Genomic DNA, 12,818 nt, shown 5'->3' on the forward strand with positions numbered 1-12,818 from the left:
CTTCTAACAATCCTTGATTAGATAGAGCTTTCAAGGATTTTTCTCCAGCATGTCCCAAGCGCATGTGCTATAGCCTGGTTGCTTCTGCCTCTTTGTCATCACTGGATGTCACTGTTGCTGTCCCAATAACTGTACTACCATGATAGCAGTACATGTTATTGTTCTTCCGATTGGCCTTCATTACCACTAGTGTACCAGAGCATATTCTCATCACTCCATTTTCTGCAATGATTTTGAACCCTTTTGATTCTAGGGCTCCCACAGAGATGAGATTCTTCTTCAAACCCGGTACATATCGAACATCTGTTAATATTCTAATCATTCCATCATGGCTCCTTAATCTTATTGAACCAATGCCATATGAGGTAAGAGGGCTGTTATCCGCTGTGTGGATGACTCCATATTCTCCTTCTTGAAAATTCACGAACCAATCCTTGTTGGGACACATATGATAGCTACAAGCCGAGTCCATCAACCATATGTCTGATGATGTTGATAACTCTGTTGTAACTAATGAGAAGTCTGAATCATCACAATCAGCTACATTTGAATCCATAATGGCCTTTCCATTGTTATGTCTGGCCTTATTCTTCAACTTCGGACAGTCTTTCTTCCAGTGCCCCTTTTCTCGACAAAAGGCACATTCATCTTTGCTGGGTCTAGATCTCGACTTAGATCTTCCCTTCTTAGTCCTCGTTTGATTTTGAGGACGACCCCTCACAATTAGTGTTTCTCCTTCTCCGCCCTTCTGTTTTTCTCCCTTTCTTTGTTCATAGCTGTACAAAGCCGAACAAACTTCTCTGAGAGAAATTTCGTCATTTCCATAGAGTAGAGTAGTTTCAAGGTGCTCGTACTCATTAGGAAGTGACCCCAACAACATCAAGGCCAAGTCACCATCATCAAAAATTGCATCCATATTTTACAAATCTGTGACTAACTTATTGAAACTGGTGATATGTTCATTCATTGTGGTACCAGGAACATAGGTGAAGCGAAACAGTCTCTTCTTCATGTACAATTTATTTTGACTGTTTTTCTTTAAAAATTTATCCTCCAGTACTTTCCATAATTTACTTGCAGAAGTTTCCTTTGTGTATGGATATTTCTGCTCTCTAGCAAGGTAGGATCGAATGGTACTGCAAGCAATACGATTGATAATTTTCCAATCTTCTTCTCCAATAATATCTGGTTTCTTTTCTTCAATGGCAAGATCTAGCCCTTGTTGAAAAAGAACATCTAGAACCTCGCCTTGCCACATCCCAAAATATCCTGACCCGTCAAAAATTTCTACCGCAAATTTCGCATTTGACGCAATTCTTGTCATAAGCGAAGATGCCAATGATGACGTATTATTGACACTTGATGTAGATTCTTCTTGTTTACTATCTCCCATTTTAACACAAATATTATTTAGTAGCTGACGACACAAATCAAGATTATTTTCTTTCTGGTGTGGAAGATCAGACTAAGCTGCAACCACAGAGTATACTCAGACAGAACCTTGACTTAGTTACCAAGATAGATCTTTTCTGATGTGGAAGATCAGACTATGCTGCAACCACAGAGCATACTTAGACAGTATCTTGGCTCTGATACCAATTGTTGCGGAAGCCAAATATATATAGTGTGAATGAGTCACAACTACTATACCAAAAATTATGACAACCACTAAATAATAAACAAGACAATAAGACAACAATAAAAGAACACCAGAATTTACGAGGTTCGGCCAATTTTGCCTACTTCCTCGGACACAATTAATATTTTATTTATCTCCAAAATTACAAGTGAAATAATACTAAAAAAAGAAGATACAAATGCCTTAAGAAGATAAAAGGCAAATGAGAGGTGTGTTTCAATCCTAAACATTAGGCCTCCTTTTATAGGGTGAAATTTCCATTCAAAATTGTCATCCACTGATGTGGTACTTTTGCCAATTTCAACACAGAGTACACACAAGTTGAAGAGGATCGTGAAAACTCAAGATTCAAGATCAACATCAGTAAAACAAGACGACGTTGCATTGCGCTCTGCCAATAAAAAACCAAAACTAAGTTGCAGTACCAAAGTTGATGATTCAGACAATTTTTCCAATAATGATTTTGGTCGGGCACTAGCACTACCAGTTAAGGAGGTTGTCCGAGGTATGAGCAGAAATGGGGTTTTGCAGTAATGCGAAAAGAAAGCCAGGATTGAAGAAGAGGAAAAGTTAAAATTGCAAGATCGAACGGTTGCAGAAAGGATTAAAGAGGCAAAGAATTTGAAGTTGCAGAAACAAAGAGAAGCAGAAAGGAATGCTTTAGAAAAGATGGTAAAGACAGTTGAATTTAATGACGATTTGCAAGTATTGAAAGATTTTGAAAGACTGATTAGCATCCGAGAGAATGATGTGTGTTACGTACCCTCTGGAAAGTTTTGGCTGAATGGATCTTTTGTCTCACTTTTCTTTCCAATTGCTACTGTTTAGATGCTATTATTCACACGACTCTAGGATTTAATGTAAGAAAAATTGTATTCAGATGCTATTATATATTTAGCACTTTTGTAAAGACATATATAATGATAGTTTGCTTTAGTCAAAGATTGAAGTTTGTATCTTAGCCCCTTGTCCTATTTGTTATGGTTCATTAGTTTTAGTATGACAATTAGCATAATACCTTATTTTAATTATTGACATCTGCAGGTTTTTCTTACCATTTCTATTTGAGTCATTCGATTTAATGTTGTGTCTTAATAAAAGATTTTGAGAGGCTGATTAGCGTTCGAGAGAATAATATACATTACGTACCCTCTGGAAAATTTTGGCTCAATGGATCTTTTGTATCTCTTTTCTTTCCAATTGCTACTGTTTAGAACAGAGAGCCTTTCAAATGACTCATAGGATTTAATATTAGAAAAATTATGGTTTGTCATGATAGCACACTCTTGTAAACAGTATATATAATGTTGTTTGCTTTAGTCAAAGATTGAAGTGTGTCTTAGGCGTTTGTCCTACTTGTTATGTTTCATTGGTTTTAGTATGATCAAGTAGTAAGGTACATAATTCTGTTTATTATTTACTAGTACAAGCCTTTAGTTTCTTGGAGTATCTGTTTTTATGTATCATATTTTTTTCTTCACTTATAAACCTAGTTATCTGTCAGTTTACTGAAAATTGTGTAAACATTATTTGTTTCTATCCAAAGATGTCAGGTACAGGATCTAAACAAACTGGGAACTACAGCTCAATTGCCTCCCTTAATTCCATCACAACACAACCTCCCCTTCTATCGCAAACTAATTTACTTCATGTACATGAGACTTTCTTGCCTCAACCTAGTTCTCAAGTCAATCGGCATCAACCTAGTTTTGAAGTAAATCTAATCAGTCACTCAATGGATTGTACCTGAAGAAGATGGGTAATTACGTGTACACATGCTTTGGTGAACCTAATTTATTATATATTATTGATAACTGCTGCATTTTTATATAGGTCTGATCCTCACAAGCCAGTTATTGAAGGCCTTGCCAGTTGCATTTGCATGCATTCGTAGTAAATTTGAGCTGGCTAAATCTTCTTGGAAGAGTTCCCACAACCTACTTGCAAGAGAAAAAATTAGTGTTTGTTTCAATGCTTCTGTGCAGAATAATTTTGAAAAAGAAGAAGAAAGAACTATCAGCTTCTCAAAGTGCATCAGTTGATGGAGACACTAATTCAGCTAGCCAGTCATCTCAATTAAGTGGCATGGATATTTGGGTGCGCGCTATCAGTTGGTGGAAGAAGAAAGGAAGAGTTGCACGTCTTGGCTCCTCGGGCCGATCTGTAAAAGTACCTAAGCAATCAAAATCTCCTTATGTCTGAAGAAGTTGATCAGATTAGAGCCCAAGTTCATGCATCTTCAAATGCATCATCTTTGAAAAACAATGAAGATTCTGAGAGTGATAAGGATGATTACTCCGTAGATGAGTATGATCTTAATTGAGATACTTGGTAGTACTAATTAAGATTTGCAATTTAGATTTCTTAATTTTTTTATTTAGGAATTATACATTATTATCTATTAATATTATGAGTTATATTTTTTCCTATAATTACTTTAGATTGGTGCAGAATTGTTTGGTGAAAAAAGAGAGGGTGAATACTATAATTATATTGAATTGTATGGAACATAATTTTGGGATTAAATGCAAATAATTAGCTTTTGAAAAATGTTCAGATTACTTGTGAATTTTCATGGGGATGTGCCTTGAATGGAATCAAATTACATGCGATTACTTGCAGATATTTCATGCGAAATATCCTACCAAAAATAGAATTTTTGGTTAATCATAAAACTTTATTTGGAGATGTACTGGCGAAGTATTACCTGAGGATTTTTGTGAGGATTCGCAAGCGAAGGTTTCATGGGGATTTTACTGAGTAAATATGTTTACTGCAGATTTACTTGGGACTTTTAATAAGAATTCTCCAATGGAATTATTCCAAAAACTCCATGAAAATTTCATTTTTCTATGAAATCTTTACCGAATATTTCCTGCAAATTAACTTGGCGGTTTTATATGCGAATAATTACCCATGAAAATCCCCAAGTGAACTCCTTTCTTTCGCAAGCTTTTACCCAATTTTACTACGACTTTTTTGTATTCCTTGCGAAAAATTCTGCAAGTAACTTACATACGGATTTATCATCCCCAGGTAATGTACTTGCGAACATATTATTCCCAGGTAACTTACCTGAAAATTTTTAAATCCGCAGGTAAAGATTACTCACGAGCTTTTTTCCTTGAGATTATTATTTGCATGAAAATCCGCAAGTAACTAGTTTACCTGTGAATTTTTTATTTTAATTCCCAAAAAACAATCCTCATGTAAATGACACTTTTCTTGTAGTGTACAGATGAAAAAAATGGAGGGAAGTTACAAATTAAAATTAGTACTCAGTTGTACAAACTTTTCAGTGATCATTACTTTGTACTGCCACTAAGCAAGCAAGCTTTCCCCCCCAAATGTTCGTTAACTCACTCATGCTAGCTTCTGTGAGGATGTCCTTTAATTTCTGCACAAAGAAGAGCAATAAAAGATTATATATGGCGGTATGCGTACATGAGAAATGCTCGGGGAGACTTGAAATTCGGCATATTTACATATATTCGGATATTACTTTACTCACATTTTTACTGCTTTTTGATTGTCGTCCTTTGTATTGAATATGCCCAATTTAACTTGATCATGGAATAAATACTATATATAGATGAAAATGGTTTTTCTTTCTATTGAAATAAAATTTCCATCTAATTTTTACAATTTCATTCTACAATGTTTAATTTTATCTATAATATTTGAGATTATCAGTTATTTGCTTGCCTTTTAATATTCTTTGTATTAATTCAAGTATAATACCCGCATATTATTTCTATCCCCCTTTTTCTAAATTATTTTTTCTGATATGATATTTTATTTAATTTTTAATTCAATAATAGACAAAAATATAAGTGCATATGATCATACTTAATAGTACTCCACCAAAATTTTACTGTATTTTATTATGGAAACATTTAGTAATGATTGTTTATGGCGAAATTGTGTCAGCGTTTAGAAATTTTATTTTAACTTTTAAATGGAGAAACAACCAAGTCACATTTTAAATGTGTAAAGTAAACTAAAACTAACTGTTTTTTTTTTACACTTAATAACCCAAATATTTTTAATGTAGCATTAAATGAGGAGATCATATTTCAAAAAGGAACATTCAAAAAGAACATAACCTATAATTAGTTACTTTAAATAAACTAAATGATTTGAAATATCTTATAAATTTTAAGTTTTCTTCTTCGTAGATGGAATTTGGACATTATAGATGGATGTATAATAAAAATCATTTGAATCGTACGAGCAGTAGCACTACCAGTTAAGGCGGTGTTTATTTACCCTTAAAATTAGATAACAATTAAACTTATAATGAGATTCTAAGGATACACAATTTTACTTAATACCGATAGACAAATACGAAGGTTAATAACAGAAATGAACTATAAAATAAAGCGAACCGGTATTGAAACGGAATTCAACCCTCTAGGGTGCCCTCGAACTGACTGATACCAAAATAGTTGAAAATAAAGCAAAATTGATGAACAATCGTATCAACAGAAAAGAAAATTGTATTGCTTTTTTACGTGAGAACTGTGTGTTACAAATGATTAATACTCCCCTTTATATAATAGAGGAGTTCTACTTATGGGATAACTCTAATTACAGAAGAAAACCACATGATTAGCTAATTAACCGTTTCTGATTTGATCCGTTCCGAGATTTATGCCATGATCCTCGACCAGTCACCGAAATTTACGCCGTGATCCTTGACCAGTCACGGATATCTCGCCTTTCTGTTATTGTGCTATCTTCGATCTTGCTCGATGTCTATCTTGTTTGGATTCGATCGCTACTAGCCTCGATCTTGCTAGGTACCTCGGTTCTGAACTCGGTACCTTATCCTCGTGATATGGCCTATTCCGTTATGAGGCCATCCTTCGATGTAAACTATCGGTCCCGGTCAAATAGTAAAATCGAGTGGGCCCGATTTTAACCGTATATAGATAGTCTCCTCATTTTTTTGGAGTTGTGATGACAAGAAACGAATTGAGTCTTCGATTTTCTATCTCGACCTGTCATGATGTCATCCTTGTGACATAAGCGACAGAAGTGACTGAAACATCCCATCTGTATAGTTACCAAGGAATTAAATGCACGTCAATTGATGGTCGGCCACCGCCAATATTGAACCGTCATTGTGAAATTTATAAATAGCCCCTCTTTCCACCATTTTGAACTTTTACTTTCACATTTCCAATCTCCAAGGCTTTTTATATCTTCTAATTTCTTCATCCGCAAATCTATGATTTTCCCTACTAACCTCTTCTCAAAATACCAAATCTTATCATCTCAATCTATTTTCAATTTCAAATCCATACAAAAATGGCAAAAATATCAAAAACCGTTCCTCAAAAGGAAAACGCTTCTTCATCGCGGCCGGCCGGCGACAAGACATCGGCGGAGCTGCGCCCCGAGGAGTGTGTTCCCGGGGGGTGTGTTCTCACTTCCGATTTTAAGACCGATAAAGCCTCGTCAGTTCCCGGTTGATGCGTGCCAGTGTCGATGTATATATGTTCGATAACTGAGGGGTACCTTAAGCAGGTAGAGAAAGATTGCAACTGGGAGGGCAAAAAGGTGGTGATCCCGACCCCCGAAGAGGACATCACCACCCATGTGGAAGGGTTTCTAAGTGTTTACACTTACCCTTTCACGATGGGCCCCCTCGAACCTGTCGTCTTTGATTTTTGCCGTCAGTATCAAATAAACCTAGGCCAAATCCATCCTTCATTTTGGCAAATTGCGATTCTGCTCCGATTTGTCACGACCCAAAGCCTAACCCGTCGTGATGGCACCTATTATGATACTAGGCAAGCCGACCATCCCAAGACACTTTCAAAATTTAACAGAAATGAATTAAGATATTTAAATTAACCGGAATTTTTCATAAAAACGGGGGTAAAATCCAAATAAAATATAAGTGCGGAAAAATAGCCTAACATCGAGGTGTCACTAAGTCATGAGCATCTAATAACCAATCTAGAAACAGAGTCTACTACAGTCTGTGCCAAATGCCAATACAAGAGAGAAAAGATAATAAGAAAGGAGAAACAAAGACTGCGAACGCCGGCAGCTACCTCGTAAGTCTCCGATAATCAGCCCGCGCATGAACTTAGCGACCGCCAGAACCATACACACCTGGATCTGCACATGAAGTGCAGGGTGTAGCATGAGTACAACCAACTCAGAAAGTAACATAATTAAATAAGGAACTGAGAAGCAGTGACGAACTATAATAATACAGATCATTTCAAAAGCTTTCAGTAAAGAGTGAATATGCTTTCTAATACGGTGGTATAAGTCAAATCAGTTCGAGCCCAAGTAAGACAGATGTGAATCTTCCAGAAATTTCACAACAACATCAGATAGCAACTAAGTACAACAATAAATAAAATCAAGTACAGCCTCTCAAGGCAGCAGTCACTCAACTCATCTCATCAACTCATATTATCGGCCCTCAGCCTTCAATACACACTCTCAATAGGTACCTGCGCTCACTGGGGGTGTACAGACTCCGGAGGGGCTCCTTCCAGCCCAAGCGCTATATTGCTGCGGCGTGCAGCCTGACCCAATCATATAAGTAGCCATAAGGCTCGTTGCAGCGTGCTACCTGATCCACAGTTCATAAATAGCCATAAGGCTTGTTACGGCGTGCAACCCGATCCATATACCCTCACATAGTTCACAGCTCGGCACTCAGGCCCTATCTCAGTCACTAACCTCTCCAGCCCCTCGGGCTCACATAATATCATAATAATCGGCCCAAACAGAGAATACAACAAGTATCAACAAGAAATGAGAGGGAACAAAGATATAACACACAAATAAGACTGTAACTGAGTACAAGACAACAATTAGCAGTTAATTCAACAGGTATACGACCGTTGTAGGTCCCAATAGTGATATCATAGGGCCTAAGCATGGTTTCTAAAATGAAAGGTAGTCAATTGCTCAAAGGCAAGGAAACAAAACAAGTAATAACAATGGCTATTCGACTTTACAGTCTCACGGGACGGACCAAGTCATAATACCTCACGGTGCACGCTCACACGCCTGTCACCTAGCATGTGTGTCACCTCCAAACTCTCACATCATACCAATCCTCGGGGTTTCATACTCTCAAAACCAGATTTAAGACTGTTACTTACCTCAACCGCGCAGAAATCCTACTCCGCAATGCCCTTGCCCCTCGAATCAATCTCCAAACGCCCTGAATCTAGCCATAAGCAGTACGATATAATTAATGTAGTCTAAAAGAATCAATTCCACAAGAGAAACACGAAATTATAAGTGAAAATCCGAAATAGGCTCAAACCGAACCCCGAGCCCACATCTCGAAATCTGACAAAAGTCACAAAATATGAACAACCCATCCATTCACGAGTCCAACCATACAAGAATTACTCGAATCCAACCTCGAATCACCTTCCTAAACTCGAAATTTTAGCCTATGAAGTTTCTACCATTTCCTCCCAAATTTACAACTCAAATCCCTAATTAGATGATGGATAAAGCCATAGATTCACGAAATTTAGACCAATCAGGGTTAGAATTACTTACCCTAACGTTTTTCTTGAAAATCCTCAAAAAATTGCCTCTCTCCCGATCTTCTCAAGTCCAAAATCGAAAATCAAAGTCCAACCCTCGAGCTGGTGTTTTTCTGCCCAGAAATACCGCACATGCGGTTCACTTGTCGCTTCTGTGGTGCCGCACCTGCAGAAATTCCATCGCAGGTGCGGATTTCACTTAAAAGTCCTGACCTCGCTACTGCGGCTCCTAGACCGTATCTGCGCCTATCGCAGGTGCAGGAATCCATTGCACTTGCGGCCATCCTTCGCACTTACGCCCAGCTGCCCGCATCTGCGACCCTCAAAGGTACGGGAAAATCTTCGCACATGCGGCTCCTGCCGAGCTCCTTCTTGGCCGCATCTACGATTTATTCTTTGCTTTTGTGGACTCGCACCTGCGGTTCCCACTCCGCAGGTGCAGTTACACCTATAGCAGCAGCTTCAGCTGCATTTCCTTAACTCCCATCAAGCTGTTAACCACCCGAAATCACCCCGAGGCCTCTGGACCTCAACCGATCATACCAACAAGTCATGAAACCCCATGAGAACTTAGTTGGACCTTCGAATCACTCAATACTACATCAAAACACCAATTACACCCGGATTCAAGCCTAAAGAAATTCTAAACTTTCGAATTCCACAAACGACGCCGAAACCTACCAAACCACGTCCGATCGACCTCAAATTTTACACACAAGTAAAAAATGACACCACGAACCTACTTCAACTTTCGGGAAATCCATTCCGACCCCGATATCAAAATTTCCACTGCCGGCCAAAGTCACCAAAATTCCAACTTTCACCAATTCATGCCTAATTCTACTACGGACCTCCAAATCAAATTCCGGATGCACTCCTAAGTCCAAAATCACCTAACGGAGCTAACGAAACTATCAAAATTAAAATCTAAGGTCATTTATACAAGTCGACATCTGGTCAACCTTTTTCCAACTTAAGCTTCCAATTAAGAGATTAAGTGTCTCAATTCACCCCGAAACCACTCCGGACCCGAACCAACCAACCCGGTAGGATATGATACAGTTGTAAAGCACAAAAGAAGCAAAAATGGGGGAAATGAGGCTATAACTTTCGAAATGACCGGTCGAGTCGTTACATCCTCCCCCTCTTAAACAAACGTTCATCCTCAAACGAGTCTAGAAACATAACTAGAGTCTCAAATAGGTGTGGATATCTGCTCTGCATCTCCCGCTCGGTCTCCCAAGTGGCCTCCTGCACAGGTTGACCTCTCTACTGCACCTTCACTAAAGCTATATCCTTTGACCTTAACTTCCGAACCTGCCACTCCAAAATGGCCACTGGTTCCACATCATAAGTCATATCACTATCCAACTGAACCGTGCTGAAATCCAAAACATGGGAAGGATCACCGATATACTTTCGGAGCGTAGAAACATGAAATACCAGATGTACACTCGACAAGCTAGGTGGCAAGGCAAGCTTGTAAGCCATCTCCCCTATCCTCCGAAGTACCTCAAAAGGCCCAACGAACCGGGAGCTCAGCTTTCCCCTCTTCCCTTCATGGGTGATACCTTCAGCAGAACCTTCTCCCTGACCATGAAAGACACATCACAGACCTTCCTGTCAGCATAGCTCTTCTGCCTAGACTGCGCCGTGTGAAGCCGCTCCTGGATCAATTTTACCTTGTCTAATGCATCATGGACCAAGTCTGTACCCAAGAGCCTAGCCTCACCTAGCTCAAACCATCCCACCGAAGATCTACATCGCCTCCCATATAAAGCCTCGTACGGAGCCATCTGAATACTCGACTGATAACTGTTGTTATATGCAAACTCTGTGAGTTGCAGAAACTGGTCCCATGAACCCCCAAAATCAATGACACAAGCGCGTAACATGTCTTTCAATATATTGATAGTGTGTTAGGACTGTCCGTCCGTCTGAGGGTGAAAGGCTGTGCTCAACTCAACATGAGTACCCAACTCTCACTGCACGGCCCTCCAAAACTGTGATGTAAACTGTGTGCCTCTATCTGAAATGATGGAAACTGGGACACCATGAAGGCGAACAATCTCTCGGATATAAATCTCAGCCAACCGCTCTGAAGAATAAGTAGTACCAACTGGAATGAAGTGCGCGGACTTGGTCAGCCGATCCACAATTACCCAAATAGCATCGAACTTCCTTGAAGTTCGTGGGATCCCAACTACAAAATCCATGGTGATCCGCTCCTACTTCCACTCTAGGATCTCTAACCTCTGAAGTAAGCTATCCGGTCTCTGATGCTCATACTTAACCTGCTGACAGTTGAGACACCGAGCCATAAACCCACCTATATATTTCTTCATCCTCCTCCACCAATAGTGTTGTCTCAAATCCTGGTACATCTTCGCGACAGACGGATGAATAGAATACCGCAAGCTGTGGGCCTCCTCAAGAATCAAATCCCGAAGCCCATCCACATTGGGCACACATATCTGGCTCTGCATCCCCAATACGCCATCATCACCAATAGTCACATCTCTAGTATCACCTCGCCGAACCCTGTCCTGGAGGACGAGCTGATGGGGGTCATCATACTGACACTCTCTGATACGATCATAAAGAGAAGACCTAGAGACCACACAAGCCAATACTCGACTCTGCTCCGAAATGTCCAATCTGACAAGATGGCTAGCTAAGGCCTGAACATCTAATGCCAAGGGTCTCTCTGCTGCTGGAAGATATGCTAAACTCCCCAAACTCTCCGCCCGGCGACTCAAGGCATCGGCCACTACATTGGCCTTCCCAGGATGGTACAAAATGGTGATATCATAGTCCTTAAGAAGCTCCAACCACCTTCGCTGACGCAAGTTAAGGTCATTCTATTTGAACAAATGCTGCAAACTCCGATGATCAGTGTAAATCTCACAATGGACACCGTACAAATAGTGCCTCCAAATCTTCAAGGCATGAACAATAGCTGCTAACTCAAGGTCGTGGACATGATAGTTCTTCTCATGGGTCTTCAACTAGCGCGAACAATAAGCAATCACTCTACCCTCCTGCATCAGAACACACCTAATACCGATCCACAAAGCATCATAATACAATGTGTAAGAACCAGAAGCTGATGGCAGAACTAGAACTGGAGTCGTGGTCAAAGCAGTCTTGAACTTCTGAAATCTCTCCTCGCACTCATACGACCGCCTGAATGGAGCACCCTTTTGGGTCAATTTGGTTAAGGGCGATGCGATAGATGAAAAACCCTCCATAAAATGACAGTAATAGCCCGCCAAACCCAGAAAATGCCTAATCTCCATGGCTGAGGATAGTCTGGGCCAACTCTGTACCGCCTCTATCTTCTTTGGATCCACCTGAATACCCTCATTGGACACCACGTACCCCAAGAATGCCACTGAACCGAGCCAAAACTCACACTTGGAGAATTTTGCATAAAGCTTCTCCTCCCTCAATCTCTGTAACACAATCCTCAGATGCTGGGCATGCTCTTCCTGGCTACTAGAGTACATCAGGATATCATCAATGAATACAATAACGAACGAGTTCAAATAAGGCTGAAACACACTGTTCATCAAATGCATGAACGCTGCTGGGGCGTTGGTTTGCCCAAAAGGCATCACGAGGAACTCATAATGGCTATATCG

At 39.7% G+C, this 12,818-nt stretch overlaps 1 protein-coding gene across 1 annotated transcript; it reads right to left on the reverse strand.

The window, feature by feature from the left end:
• Positions 1-10,443: 10,443 nt before the first annotated feature.
• LOC138907466 (uncharacterized) lies at positions 10,444-11,069 on the reverse strand. Its single transcript, XM_070198064.1, has 2 exons — positions 10,857-11,069; positions 10,444-10,764 (listed from the first exon to the last, which is right to left on the reverse strand). The coding sequence occupies exons 1-2, from the start codon at positions 11,067-11,069 to the stop codon at positions 10,444-10,446; spliced, it is 534 nt and encodes a 177-aa protein (XP_070054165.1).
• Positions 11,070-12,818: the final 1,749 nt, after the last annotated feature.

The sequence above is a fragment of the Nicotiana tomentosiformis genome, chromosome 3 (assembly GCF_000390325.3).
Source record: "Nicotiana tomentosiformis chromosome 3, ASM39032v3, whole genome shotgun sequence".
NCBI classification, from domain to species: Eukaryota; Viridiplantae; Streptophyta; class Magnoliopsida; order Solanales; family Solanaceae; genus Nicotiana; species Nicotiana tomentosiformis.

Coding starts and splice junctions, on each gene's coding strand:
- LOC138907466 (XM_070198064.1), bottom strand. CDS start 11,069: ATGTTACGCGCTTGTGTCATTGATTTTGGGGGTTCATGGGACCAGTTT. Junction 10,765..10,856: donor TCCATGATGCATTAGACAAG/GTAAAATTGATC, acceptor TTTCATGGTCAG/GGAGAAGGTTCTGCTGAAGG.